The 14,551-nt window shown below is 61.4% G+C and overlaps 1 protein-coding gene across 2 annotated transcripts in view; it reads right to left on the bottom strand.

The window, feature by feature from the left end:
- Window positions 1-14,551, bottom strand: part of SCUBE1 (signal peptide, CUB domain and EGF like domain containing 1) — a 132,804-nt gene that overhangs the window by 3,305 nt on the left and 114,948 nt on the right. For both annotated transcript variants that reach the window (XM_059404574.1, XM_059404575.1), the window contains 10 exons: window positions 12,543-12,662; window positions 12,156-12,260; window positions 11,209-11,322; window positions 10,278-10,415; window positions 8,880-9,083; window positions 5,527-5,688; window positions 4,052-4,219; window positions 2,291-2,452; window positions 877-1,074; window positions 53-205 (listed from right to left, as the gene is read on the bottom strand). In XM_059404574.1, the coding sequence (XP_059260557.1) occupies window positions 53-205; window positions 877-1,074; window positions 2,291-2,452; window positions 4,052-4,219; window positions 5,527-5,688; window positions 8,880-9,083; window positions 10,278-10,415; window positions 11,209-11,322; window positions 12,156-12,260; window positions 12,543-12,662 (1,524 nt within the window). The remainder of the gene's footprint in view (window positions 1-52; window positions 206-876; window positions 1,075-2,290; window positions 2,453-4,051; window positions 4,220-5,526; window positions 5,689-8,879; window positions 9,084-10,277; window positions 10,416-11,208; window positions 11,323-12,155; window positions 12,261-12,542; window positions 12,663-14,551) is intronic.

Here is a 14,551-nt window from a genome sequence, read left to right as displayed (position 1 = left end):
CCCCCGTGTCCGCAGGCAGCGTGGGCCGGGCACATAGCGCAGCCACACTGACCGTCGTAGGTGACATAGGGCACTTGGAATCCTTTGCCACTGTTGCCTTCATTGGATTTGAACTGGATCCAGAGCTTCCGGGAGCGGGAGGTGAAGGCGATGGGCCTCTCATAGGTCTGGCAGGTCTCATAGGTGGTGATAGACGCAGGTGATGCTGGGGACAGAGTAGGGGGCCTGAGTGGTTGGCTGATCCACAACCCTGCAGGCCTCCTTCTGCAGGCCACGTGCTTCCCCCACCAGGTCCAGCCACCCAGTTCCCACGCCCAGTCCCCCAAACAGTCCAACTCTAGGCTCCACCCATGTTACCTCTGCCTCAAAGGCCAGTCCCCACCCTCAACCCCAGTTCCTTCTCATCCTACAGAGCAGGTTTCTGTGCCTCCTCTTCCAGGAAGCCTCCCTGACTGCTCCATCCTCACACTACCATGTTCCTGCTCTGCCCTGGTGAACCCCTGGTCACTGCCCCTCTCTGTCGGGTTGTCACTGTCTTTCTCCGGCCGGCTGCTCCCCCAAACAGGGCTCACGCCCACGCCCAGCACAAGCCAGGGCTGGGGCGGAGGGTCCCAGCTGGGACGTCCCCTCTCCCTGTGAGCAGATGAATAAGGGTGAGCCTGCTGACCCTGGGTGTGTGGGCCTGGCCAAAGGGTGCCCCACCTCCTCACTGCTCCCCGGCAGCCTTCCTGAGGTGTCCTGAAGGCGGGAGAAGCTGACCTCCTAGAGCTCAGCCCTGTGAGCAGACGGTGGGTCAGAGGTGGCTGTGAACCACCCCACCCCCGCAACGGGTGACCCTGGGGGGCCCCTCCGCTGCTCCCCTTCCCCCGTGCGTACCGCTCTTCCTCATGACCAGGACGTCGCCACACTCATCCTCCACAGGCAGGAAGATCTCAGGGACCACGATGAGGATCCTGCGCTTGGGGGGCGGCGAGATGTGCCACACGCACTCGGCGTTGGCCGGGTAGTCGCCGGGGTAGTTGGGGGACTCGATGTAGCCTGTGTAGTCGCCGAGCTCGCCGCCACAGTGCTGGTCTGTGGGCACCGGGGCCACACGGGCCTGCTCAGGCCTGCTGCACGGGGGACGGGGAGGGCGGGCCCTCGACAGCCCCGTGGCCGCCTCCACTGGCCTCCCCACCAGCTAGCCTGGCCCTGGGCCACTCATCCCACGGGGTCGTCTTCCCGGGGGGCACCCTGGGACAGGCCCGCCCGGTGTCGGCTCCCCTGCCAGCCCTGCTCCTGCAGGTGGTGGTGTGAAAGCTCGGTGAACCCCCCGACTCGCGAACCCCCACCTCCTCTCTCCCTCCCTGCCCTCCGTGCTTCCTGAGGGCCTGCCAGGGGCCCAGGGTGGTCACCCTCCCCGCTGAGAGGGAAGGCTCGGGGACAAGCAGGCAGCACAGTCAGGACAAAGAGACATGCTTCCCTTTGGAGCTAAGCTTTGGAACCCTCAAGAAGCCAAACGCGGCATCTCTGTGAGCTAAAGGTTCCCAGCCTCAACCTTACAAAAGAAGTCACCTTAGGTCTGCAAAGAGAACTGAACCGAACACTAAATATACACAATTTTCTCATGCCTTTTCGTTTATGAAAACCCTCACATCAAAATTCCTGGGAAACTTTTCATGTTTACCTCACCTTCCAGAAGCTTCCCTACTTGCTTTCTCTACTTTTATTCAGGAGGACGTTTCAACCCTGCCTCTGTGGAGCCCCACACTGTGCCTGCTCTTCTGTCCCCAGAGGCCATGAGCCTGCGGGACCCCCTGGGGAACTGGGGCAGCTTCCCGTCTAGGGTTCAGTCCTCGTCATGGGCCTTTGGCCTGTCGCAGACACGACCGGCAGCACAGGGAAAGGGGTAACTGGCTAGAAATTGATTGGGGGAGGGCACAACACTAGAAAATCTGTCCCAGAGGACTCCAAAAAATGAATTAAAAATATCTAAAGTCAAGTCTGTTATGCCCCGATGACCTGCCGGGGTAGCTACTTCCCTGGTCCTCAGCCTCTGAACCGCAGCCCCCCCGCCACGGGCCCGGCTTTCCCCGCCACAGACCCGGAGCCCTGGGCAGACCCGCCGAGCACAGAGGCGCTGGGGCGGGGGGTGTCACCTTGAGTGGACATGCGGGTGTGCTGGAGCCGGGCGGGGTCCCTGGGGTCCTGTGGGCACTGTGTGGGGTGAGGGCTTGCCCCGGCCCCAACAGCCCGCCCCCCTGCGTCCCGCCCCTTTCCCCCTTCCGGCCGCACGGAGAGCTGTACCTACTTTTGCAGTGTGTGACGTTGGTGGAGCCATCGAAGTCCGTGCTGGTGTTGCCCGGGCAGGTGATGCAGTGGTTCTGGCCAAACTCGGGCTGGTAGGTGCCCACGGGGCAGCGGATGCACCGGTGGGTGGTGGTGTTGTAGTGGTGGCCCGGGGAGCAGTGCACTGTGGGCGGGCGGAGGGTGCCGTGGGAAAGGGCAGGGGACATTCTCCCCAGCGCCTTCCTGCCCTTGAGGTCTGTCTTGGTGCGAGTTCAAAGCCTTTCTTTACCACCCAGTGGCCGCCCACCACGCACGCCCGGTCCTGTCCACGGCTGTGCGGAGCTTGGGGGCCGCCCGGAGCTGGGCAGTGAGCTCCGTGACAGAGGTCCGCCCGCGAGGGGCATGTGTTCTGGGACGAGAAATAGGACATGAGCTGTTGTAAGGCCGGGTGTGTGCCGCTCAAGGGGTGGGGGACCTTGCGTGGAGGCTTGAGCCGTGTGGAGCCAGCTGGGAGGCGATCTGGGGAGGGAGCGGGGGGGGGGGGCAGAGCGGAGGTCACAGGCCATGGCCGTGAGCTCCTGGGTCCCGGGGTCCTGCTAGGCTTCGCTCTGAGGGAGAAGGGGACCTAGAGCCCCCACATGGTCCAGGCTGCTGCTCTGGGAGTGAGCTGGGGGGTGAGGGTGGGGGGGGCCGGGCAGCAGTAGCCTGGCTGAGGGGGCAACAGCGGGGTGCCGAGAGGCCATCATTCAGAGCTGCTGGCCGGGGCCGCGGACAGACTGGAGGCGAGGTCAGAGGGAGGGCACTCTGGGGGGTTCCGAGGTCTCCCTGGGCCCCTGGTAGGACAGAGCTGGTGTGAGCTGGGTTGGGGGGCACTGTGTGGCCAAGATGAGGGGCTCTGGCCATGTGGGATGTGACCGGGGCTATCTCCCAGCAGGAGGGTGTAGTACTGAGTTCAGGACAGACGCGGGGCTGGGGTCACTGGATGCTCTTCCTACCCAGACTCTAGAGTCCGTGCCAGGCCGGGGACCCCAGAACTACCAGCCAAGGGGTGGCTGGGTGAGGCTGAGCGGAGCCTGAGGCCGCGGGGCTGCGGGAGATGCCGGCTGGGAAAAGACGTGGCTCCAGCCTCGATGGGAGCAATGACCGGGGGGCGGTGGGGTGAGAGTCTGACTAGGGGAGAGAGGAGGTGTAGTCCACGCGCTCCTTCTACAAGTTTCACAGCAAGGAGCAGAAATCCTGGCAGGAACTGGAGGAGAGGTGGAGTTTTCTCTTCTAGAAGGGAGGGTTCTGTCTGTCTGTCCCCAAGAATATCAGGGTCAGCGGTGGGAAGCATTGTCCCAAAGGCCCTTGGCAGGGCGGGAGCGTGTGGAAGGGGAGGCAGTGCCATCAGGGGGATTTGGTGACCGTGGAGGGGAACGTGTGGCTGGACAGCAGGGCCCCCACGGGCCTAAAGGGAGGGTGTCCAGGTAAGGTGAGATGGTCCGGCCTTGTCCCACGGCCCCTGCATTTCTTCATCCCCCAAACTGGCCCCCTGCACCAAGAGCCTTTCCTGTGAGTCAGGTTCAAAGTTCTCATGTGCAATCACTGTGTCTGCCTGGCTCGCCCATCTGAGACCCTCGGTGGGCTTGTGTGGTCCCCGCTGTCCCTGTCCCAGGTGTGGCATGGTGCTGGTCCCATGTCTACTGCCGGCAGCTCCGGGCCACCCCTCAGCCCTTGGACATCGGCCACGTGGGAGGTGAGCGGTGCTGAGGGAAAACGTCCCTGCACAGCTCCGGCAACTCACCTTTGGCCTCGCAGTCTTGGAAGGAGACCGTGCCCTCGTGCTTGGTGAGCAGCCCCCCTCCGCAGGGGAAGCAGCCCGTGCGCCCAGGCTCAGGCTGGTACGTGCCCACCGGGCAGGGCTGGCAGGGTCGGAAGCCATCCGGGGAGAAGAAGCCTGGGGAGCACTGGCCTGGAAGTCAGGGGTCATGGCTCAGGCTGGCGGGAGGTCTGGGCGCCTCAGTCCAGACCCTGCTCTCAACCCTCACCTGCCCTGGGGAAGGGGACCATGGCTAGGGGTGGTGCCGGGGGCGGGGTGACTTGGGGGAAAGAGCTGGGCTGTCCCCCGCCCAGTCCGGATGCTGCCCGTGTTTCAGGCACTGTGCAGCCTCGGCCAGGCCTGGCTTCACCTCTCCCACTAGCAAGAATAGGTGGCTTTGTGGCTTAGCTGGGATGTGCGGACCCCACATGTACAGGGGAGAGATCAGAGGAGCTGCTCTCTGGGGGGCAGGCCACACTGTACCCTCCACGTGAGGAACCGCGCTCCAGTCTACAGGGCTGGGCCAGGCAAGGAAGTGTAGGGGGGGTCTGGGAGGTCCCTGATGGCATGGCTGGGACAGAGAGGGGACAACACACCCAGCATTAAGTTGGGATGCAGAGGGTGCTTTGGCATTGAGTAAGGGGTGGGCTGGAGACCCTCTTGACCCAGACCCTGAATTCTCTGCTCCTACCAGTGGCCGCTCTCTGCTCTCAGTCACTGGCCCTGCTAAGGGCAGAGACCACAGTCTCGGAGGGCACAGCCAGCTAGCCTGTAGGGACTCGGGGCTGGACTCTAATCCTTTCTGTACCCCAGAGAAAGCTGGCTGGTGGTCCCCACTGTCCCACCCACCCACCCTCACAGGCACACTTTTCCCCGTTCATTGTCTTGGGTGGTCCCCATGACGGCCGGGGAAGGGCGGCTGTTGGGTGGGGGTGTGAGCCCATACCGCAGATGTGGGTAAGTGAGGCTGTAAATGGAAAAGCTCTTTGCAAACCAAGCTGTGCTGGGTAAACGGCCAAAGGGCTTCCCAAACCATCTACAGGGCGAACCGTAAAGTTCTTCAGGTGGAGAACACCGAGGATGATGCGGGCTCCACACCACGTAACACGTCTGGTCAACCGCATCACACCAAGTGCCTCGTTACAGACGATATGCGGGCCCATAAATGACCAGGAGTTTATTAACCGTAACGTCCTTTCCAAACTACGTGCTGCTGTTCTCCAGTGCACTAGGCCCAGCCTGGGGCCTGCTGGCGCACAGATGCTTCGCGGCCCCAGTGGCCACTGTGAGTGTGGCAGCCTGGAAGTCACGCCAGGCTCTGCACATGGCCGAGAGCTTTATGGAATATCACTAGGGGTTGGGCTTTGGCTTTGAGGAGCTCAGTAGAGACAGAAGTTGTCGCCGGATCCCCCTACCGCAACCCCCAGCCCCTCCTCCCTCCAGGGGGGACCCGCACTCGCCTCCACACTCGGATACGTTGCGGGCACCAGCCAGGCCGAGCCCATCGCTGCTGGGGCATGGCGTGCAGCTGAGTTGGCCGTCCCCATCCTGGTAGGACCCCGGTGCACATGGCCCACACTGGCCGGGCTCTCCGCTGAAGTAGGTGCCAGGTGCGCAGGCCACTGCGGAGGCAAAGTGGAGAGATTGCCGGGGGGCAGAGGCGGGGAGCAGTGGCCGGGCGCTTTGTCTCCTGGTACCTCAAACCCAGGCTTTGTCCTCCCGGATAGGGCACATCCCTCGTCCCTTTGGCTCAGGGATCCCAGAGGGGCCCAGGGCCGTCTCAGAAGAGCTAAGAGTAGGAGCAAGGCAGCAGCCGTCTGTGAAGAGCCCCGAGGCCTGACCCTGGTCTCTGGCCCCATCCTTGCTGCTCCTGCTGAGCCCTGAGGTCTCTCTCTGCTCTGTGTGCTGCCCTCCAGCCCTGACCCCTCAGCCTGTGTCCCAACAGCTTCCTGGCCGTCCCATGCGCGTTTTGTCCAAACCGAGACCTTCTCCCCTCCCCCTTCCTTCCCCATGGGGAGGAGTGGCCATGTGGGGACAGTGTGCAGAGGGCATGGGGAGTGACAGAGGCAGGGGCGGGGAGGCCTGGTGGTGGAGAGTCGTCCAGAGGCCGTGCGGTCAGCTGCATATGGCAAACCGACGCGAAGAAGAATGACCGAGAAAATAGGGAGGAAGGAAGGAGGGAGGGAGCCGGAGGTTTCCTGGAGGAGAGATTTAGAAACGCGGAAAGAGGGGAGGTTAGAAAGAAGCCTGAGCTATTGGACTGGAGGCACTGGAGTGAATGCATGGTTTTATAAAACACACACACGCACACCCATGTACCCGTAACACCTGTGCAAGTCCATTTACACGCCCATGTTTAATATACACCCGTACTCGCTAGTTCTGTCCAGTGCGAGCCGGAAGGACGGACGCCGTGTTAGCAGTGAGGACCCCAGCGCTGGCTCCCGCATGTTTTCCTCCTCTAGGGGTCCCGGAGTCCCTGACGGACTGCGAAGGCTGGGGCAGGGGAAGTAGGGGTTTGGTGCCCTAGAACCCTCAGCAAGTGACGGAGGCGGGGAACCGGCCTGACTGGCTACACGGGGAATGATCTGAGCCCTGAACTAAGTAACGCTAGGCTTGGATTACAGCCCCGTAAAGAACAGAGGAGTCGCGGAGCCCACACTGATACACACACACTGACATGTAGGTGCTCAGACACATCCGTGGGTGAGGGGGAGGGGAAGCTCCTCCTTACAGAACGCTAATGCACCCGGACAAGGGCCAGCCGGAATAGAGGACGCCGTCAGGCAACCACTGGAGACGTGGCTGCTTTGGCGGGAGCGCTCACTGACTGCGATGGCTGCGGCTGGGCCGAGGATGTCTGACGCGGAGCAGTGTTTTGCATAGACTCAGAATTCCAGCCCCAGCAAATCGGCCTCAATGGCAAAAGGAAAAGGGAGGGGGAAGGCCCTGTGGGGGCCTGGGTCAGTACCCCGCGCCTCCTGACGGGGGCGCTGAAGAGCAGGCATCGAGTGGGGTTTCCCTCCCAGCGGGTCATGGAAATGGGGGACGCAGCCTCATGAGGGTCATCCTAGGGCGGGAGGACAGGAGAGGCAGGAAAGAGCCAAGGGCTGGTCCTCACTGAAGGAATCTGGAGAGACACGACACTGAACGTGTGGGACAGGGACGCTGGAATGGGCTGTGGGCTGGACGCGCTTGGGGCAGCACACAGGGGAACCCGGACGAAGAAACCATGGACGTTTCTTGTTCTGCCTGGCAGTATTTCCGAATGTTTGAAATGATTTAAAAATAAAAAAAAAACGAAGAAGGGGGCGCCTGGGTGCCTCAGCCATTAGGCATCTGCCTTCAGCTCGGGTCATGATCCTGGGGTCCTGGGATCGAGCCCCGCATCAGGCTCCCTGCTTGGTGGGAAGCCTGCTTCTCCCGCTCCCACTCTGTCACTCTGTCACTCTGTCTCTGTCAAATAAATAAATAAAAATAGCAGAACAGAGCGCCTGGGTGGCTCAGTTGGTTGCACATCTGCCTTTGGCTCTGGTCTGATCTCTCCTGGGATGGAGCTCCACTTGGGGCTCCCTGCTCAGCAGGGAGTCTGCTGCTCCCTCTCCCTCTGCCCCTTTCCCTGGTGTGCATTCTCTCTCGCAAATAAATAAAAAGATAAAATCTTTAAAAAAAAATGACATCACAAAGGCCCTGCCCTCCTGCCACGCTCTCTCCACTGCTTCAGCCGGAGCCCCTCCTTCCCCCTACACGCCTAAATCCCACCTCTTCTCCAGCAGCTCCCCAATTAATCTCCTGGCCCAGCCTATGCTTTGTGCCCCAGGTTTGTGGCTCCAGCCATCCTAACCATTCAACGTCTTCACAGGGATGACTCACGGGCGTGAGCTAGTGAGCACAGACTCTCTGTCTCCTCCAGCCGCGCCTTCCGCAGGTTCCCCAGATCAGAGCATGATGTCGCTTCTGCCCCGTGGCCCTTGGGGGCTGCCCTCGAAGGCTCCTTCCTCCCAGCCACCCCTCCAAAGTGCTCTCTCTGTCTTGTTCCTTCTTGTCCTGCTGCCAGCCCCCACTCCCCGTTCAAGGCTCTACCAACTCCCTTCCCTGGTCCTTGCTCGTGGAAGCTTCCCCTGATGAGAGAGCGATAATGTTCCTCTGCTTAGAAGCTTCCCGTGGCTTCCACTGCATCAGAGAAGCATTGTGGCCCTGCGGCAAGGCCCTGAAGTGGCTGTGCGTATGGGTGTGGGTATGCCCGCCTGCTGGCTGCCTTCCTTCCCTGGTACACGTGAACCCCAGCAGAGCAAGGGCTCCGTCATTCTCCTGTAGGCAGCCACCGCGGCTATCTCTCGACACAACCGCTCAACTGTCCCCGGCCTCCCGGGCCTGGACACAGGCTGGGTGCCCCGCCTGAGCTCCTTCCTGGCAGCCTGTGCTTACCCCGGGGGCCCTCAGCCTCTGCCCTCAGCTTGCATGCTGCCTCTGCTGGGAAGCTCTCTCTAGCCACGGAGACTGATCCCCGCGCCCCTTCTGCCACCCTGCTGCTGCGGAGCTGGCCCACGCTCTCCGTGTCCTGCCCGGCCTCAGCACCGTGGCGAGGATTTTGCGTGCCAGCGTTAGCCCAGCAAGAGCCTTGCCCAGGCACGGCACCGGGCGAGCGCTCTTCCAAGGACAGCGTCATGATGAGCATGGGACTGCTTCTGTCTGGCAAGCTTTTGTCTCGCTGTCCCCTCCCAGTGTGTCTGTCGCCCCGGGCCCCCCGTGGGAGGAAGGGCAGAGAGGGCTTGCCGAGTGGGCATCCCAGTGGCCACGGGCAGGGACGCACCGCATTTCCCGTCCTGTAACACCTGGCCTGTGCCGCACGCCCCCTGGCCCTCCAGGGCCTTGGCCGGCCACTGGGCCATCGCGTACTCTGTGCCTGCGACCTGGACGGAGAAGTGCTGCCGGCCGATGGACTTGCGCAGAGTCTTGATGGCGGCCTGCAGGCTCTGCTCGGCTCGCTTCCGCATGCAGTCCGCCTCGCAGGTGTCTGCAGGGGCAGGAGGGACAGTGACTCGCAACCGCGGAGCCGCCTCTTCCCTGACCTTCCCCCGCCCTGCCGCCAGGCCTCTGCTCCCAGCACGGTTCACGCAGCAGCTGGGGGCCGAGGCACCACTGTGGCATCCATCCGACAGAGGCGGAGACTGAGGGCCCGGGAGGGGCGACCTGCTCAAGGGGACACCGCAGATCAGAGGAGTAACTGGGGCTCTGCCATGGCAATACGTCACCTCCCCCGGACATAGCTCATGGGACATAGCTCCTCCATGCCCCCCCAACACCCTCGAGGCTTTCACCGCTCCCAGGATAATGCCCAGCTTTCTGGCCTTGACTCCAAGGCCCCTGGTAGTGGAGCCCTTGCCCGCCTTGCTAGGCCTCACCCCCAGCACTGACACCCACTGCGAACTCCACTTTCTAGCCGCTCTGTCTGGCTCACCGCCTCCTGGGCACATCTCATTCCCTCTGACCTCCATGCCTTTCCCTATTCCATTCCCTCTGTCTGAATGCCATTCCCTGCCACCTCCTCCACTTGGTGAACTTTAAGTCCTGATTCAAACGGTGCCTCTTCTGGGAAGACTTCCTGGGCCCCTCTCTTGGGGAGACCGCTCAGTTGCATGTCCTGTTTGCTCTCATGCCCCCAGGGTGTCCCTTAGCACTGGGTAGTTTGTGGGTCGGTCTGCCTCCCTGTGGCTGGGAGTGCTGCCAGCACGAGGACCCTTGTCTGGTTCCCTCTTTCTGCAGTGCCCAGGGCTCAGCACACACAGCACGGGTCCGTGTACAGATCTCAATTCCTCTGTCACAACTCAACTCTCATTTACAGCCAAGAGGAATGCACCGATATGAAACACAAGCCAGCATTACAAGCCCCCTTCTGGAGCCTGGGAAAGACAGGCCCTTGTCTCAGTTGTTCCAGAAACTCTATAGGCATGAACCTTTCCAGGCCCCAGTGAGGGTGTGACGGGGTGGAGAGAGGACTTGTGGCTGTCACCATGGGCCCCTGAGCCCTGTCCCTCTCGTTGCCCTGGGATTCCTATTCCATCCTGGGTGACCCGGCGCCTCCCTCCCCTGCCTCCTGGCCTCTGCCTCCAGTGGCCGCAGCTCAGGTGGTCACCAGCTTCACACCGGGCAGACCCTGCTGGCCCTCCCGGCCCCTGCCCTCCCCGAGGCTGTCGAGCGCCTCACGCACCTGACGCCTCTTCCGTCTTCATCTCCACCTCGAACTCCGCTGTGATGTGGGTCACCTCCTTGGATGGGGACTTTTTGCCACGGCGCCTCTTCTTAGAGGAGTCACATTTGAGGGTCACAAAGGTCAGGTGGCAGTTTTCTGGACAAAGAAGGGACCACTATGGCAAAGGTGGCACAGGGCAGGAAGCAGGGTCCTCTGGAGCCCTGTGCACAGATCACCAGCAGCGAGGCTTCTGCGTTGTCTAACAGTCTGCGGTGCAGAGGGGAAACCAAGGCCAGAGGCCAGGCTGGCTCAAGGTCTCGCGAGGGGCTGGTGGCTGAGCCAGGCCTTGCACAAGCCATCTGAGCCCCTCACACTGCTGCCCACGGAGGCACTCGTGCATACTTGCTCAGTGACGCTGTGCAGCTCGGCTCCATGGGGCTGGGCCCGGGTTGGGTGTGCCTGAGGGCTGCACTCTGTTAGCTTTGGGGAGGAATCAATCCTAAGGTGTTCAGGAATCTGCATGGAAGCAGCTGGGACGCTCTTCTCCTGGGCTCTTCTCACCAAGCTTTCCCCTGGAAAGCCTGGAACGCCCTTCCTGGCCTCCCTCGTTCAAGAATGTGCTACCACGTGAGGCCTGGGAGGCCTTCTGGACAGTTGGGCTGCACACCAACACTGCCCTGGGGAGCTCAACTAACCCCGGCTGAGATAGGGACCGTGGGCCCCAGGAATGCTGCGGGACCCAGATTTTCCACTCAAACGCGGCCCTGGGACACCACCACTGTCTACAGTGCTCCAGGCCTGGCTCCTGGGGCTTAGGGACCATGACTGTGGGGACGAAGCGAGGTCCCCATCCTTGGAACCCAGCCCCGCTGGACCCTGGGCTCCCAGCTCTCAGGCGCGGGGACCCCTCCGCCCTTGGTGCGGCCTGGTGCCGAGGCAGCCCACTCACCCGGCAGCAACTGCCTCCGGGCCTCCTTTGCCGGCTCCCTGCTATGGGGTCGGAGGTGGCACTTGGCGTCTCGGATCTTGAAGCGGGCCTTCTGCCTGATGGCGGCAGGTGCACCTGGGGAAAGCCCAAATCCCCCCAGGTGTCCGGTGGGCAGGGAGGGGGTAGGGCCGGGGGCGACGTTGGAAGTGCCTGAGCAGGAGGGGGCGGCTAGTGGGACCAAGTCACTGGGGGCTGGAGGAAACCCGCTGCCTCTTTACTCTCCCTGCCAGGCCTGAAAAAGGTGCGAGCAGGGATGCTGAAGCCACGCTCAAGCGGGGGCCTGCCGGCCGGCGGTCTTCTGAGGAGGAGGAAAGGCAGGCCTCCCAACACCTCCCCCACTGCCCTGGACAGTTCCTGTGGCTCCTGCTGTTAGGAAAGGGGCAGAACAGAAGAGAGGGGAAGCAAGGAAGGGAAGGGGCTTTGCAATAGGACAGACGCCCCCAACTGCTGATTCTTTCCACGAGCAAATCCCAGCTGCCTAGATAAAGAACTCGACGATGGCAGATTTCAGCATCACGTCCCATTACACGCCCACAGATGCCCCCGTGACATCGAATTCAACTTCCGGAATAGGCAAAGCTGCCAAAGACACGCCCGCAGGCAGGGGAGCTGGCGCTGTGTGGACCAGGACCCGGCTGCTGGGGCCTGAAGGGCACAGGTCTTCTGGGCCCTCAGGGTCACAGTGGAGGCGACTCGCTTCACTGGAACGGAGCCGGAGACCCGAGGAGTCCTAGCATGTCAGAGTCACCAAAGACCGGGAGTGTGGCCCTGGGGTCCCGGGCCTGCTCTCAGCTCACCAGCACCCCGGACGCTTCCCTAGGCAGTGTCCCTCCCCATCACCCCGCTCGGGGGTGGGCTGCAAGGTCCGGGGTGCAGTGGGCGCCGGCGGCGCAGACAAGTGGAGCTACCTGAGCAGCTGCGCCCCACGCCGGAACCGGTGTCGTTGCGCTTTGGCGGCGTCTTGCCCTGGAGACCCGGGATGCCGCAGCTCAGGCTGTAGCTGTTCTCCGAGTCTGCAGAGAGGCCGGGGGAGAGATGGAGGCCTCAGATCCTGGAAGCCTCAGAGGGGTCACTGTGGGAGGGAACGAGGCCCCCGCACTGTGGAGAGGACCGCTGGGGTCCACAGGGAACCGGACAGTGGGCCAGGGTCTCTCAGTGATCAGGGCCGGGGGGCCTCGTTCCTAGGTTGGGCTCCTTCCTGGAGAATGGCAGGGAGCAGGGGGTGGACCCCAGGGAAGGAAGGCCCCCCCCGCACCCCACTCCCTCATCCCTTCCTGGGGTCGGCCTCAGGTTACCTGGCACGAAGAGTGAGTGGGCTGGGCAGGAAAGGGAGCAGCTCTCCACACCGCCCACCTTGCTGCAGGACAACTGGGGCCAGGGGGAGGCTTTGGCACGAGAAAGGCATTTGCCTGTGTCTGAGGAGGGGAAAGACATGAGAGGGCTGGAGGGGACCAGGGTGGAAGCTTCTAGAAGCCCTGCCCCTGAGTGTGGACCATGGGGGACTCCTGCCACATCCCCACTTTGTGACCAGATCCTGGGGGGGGAAGGGGCTAGGAGATGGAGGGGTCCACATGTACTTGGATGTGTGGGGATGCTGGGCCCAGAAAGCTGGCTTGTTCCCTCCTCCCTCTGACCAGCCCAGGCTGTCTGTGAGCAAGCTCGTGCCACAGGCCCAGACCAGAGGGCAGGGCTGGATTCTCCAGAGCAGGGCCATGCCCCTCTGGGTAAGGGAGCAGGTGGAAATGACATGGGGTTCTTGGCAGTGACCAAGCTCTGAGTATGTGAGGGTCACTGGGAGCCCCTCCTTGGGGCAGTCACTGACACCCATTAGGTGTCCGGAGAGATCCCAAACTAAGCTCTTCAGAGTTTCATAGGTGTTTTTTATTTATTTACTTACTTATAAAAATATTTTATTATTTGGCAGGCAGAGGGAGATGCAGACTCCCCGCTGAGCCCGACTCGGGGCTCGATCCCAGGACCCTGGGATCATGACCTGAGCCGAAGGCAGACGCTTAACCGAATGAGCCACCCAGGCGCCCTTCTCTGGTGTTTTTGACTCTTTTGAGGACTGACAGGTCTATAGCCCCGGTGAACTCAGAACTGATTTCACTCCCGTCTGGCTGGTCAGGGACAACTGACTGCAAAGGGCATGCCGCCGGAAGCATCCCCCGGAGGCTGTCGTCAATGGTCACGTTGCTTTTGGGAGCAGGCTGAAGCAGGGGACTCAGCCAGAAAAACAATTGTCAGTGTGGGTGATTTTCAACATGTGGCTTGACATCTTCAAGGAATCTTAGAAAGTTAACAATCTAGAAACGAAAACAAATTCGCAGCCCTCCAGATAAAACAGCTGGCCTCCAAGTAGATATAAGGCCGAGAGTCCTCTGTTCCCAAAGAATCAGGAAGTTTCAAGTAAAACCACCTGCAGATAATGCAAGACACAAGGGCCACGGGAAGAACCAATGTTCCCGCTGGTTGAGAAGCAGGAGAAACATCTCTAAGCTTCCAAGGGAGACCTAAGCCCCCAGGACCTTCCCTGAACTTTCTCCAGATTCCTAAAGGGAATTGGCAGTGAGAGCTGGCAGCTCTGCTTTCCGGCACCAGTGGGGGCCACTCATGGGGGAGCCAAACCAGCCCAACCCTGAGCATCCTGGGGGCTCTTGCTGGGGGCTCTCACTGGGACCCGCCAAGGACACAAAGCACTGATAGCTCTGGCCCCAGTCCATTTCTCAGAGTTGGGTTTGCCTTGAAAAGCTTCGAGGGATGAGGAACATCTCCTCCTAGAGAAAGAGCCCACTGGCTGTGTTCACTATAGAAGTGGTGAGTTTCCCAGGCTGGGTGGCCCTCAGCTGTGATGTAATTTCTCTGCTTGCATGGCATCGAGGGGACACAGGGGACTCGGGGGTAGGGCAGGGGGACCCACACAAATGTGCTCTCTACCCTGGTCGCTGTGCTGAGTACTGATGTCCTTTGTCTCTGGCCCTGGGGTTCCGGGATGTCCCGCGCATCTGGGAAACAGCAGCAGGCCAGCTGACGAGCTGCACGTAGGCGACATTTCTGACCCCACCGTATGTACGCACTGATCTCATCACCGCCCCAAACCAAAGTCCAGAGAAAAGTTTAAAGTCACCTAACAAGCAAGAGGGAAGGCAAACTGACAGACAATAAGAAAAAAAAAAATCATTTGCCTTAAAGTAAAAATGCCTGGTTGTGGGAGAACATGAATGGAGATAGAAGAAGCAGCTCTGAACGCAGACAGGGAGTGGCAGAAGGCTGGGGACCATGACCTTGATTGGCTCTGGTTTAC

Source organism: Mustela nigripes, chromosome 6 (assembly GCF_022355385.1).
Source record: "Mustela nigripes isolate SB6536 chromosome 6, MUSNIG.SB6536, whole genome shotgun sequence".
NCBI lineage: Eukaryota > Metazoa > Chordata > Mammalia > Carnivora > Mustelidae > Mustela > Mustela nigripes.
The sequence above is the reverse complement of the archived record's forward strand: the minus strand, read 5'-3'. Positions and strand labels throughout refer to the sequence as shown.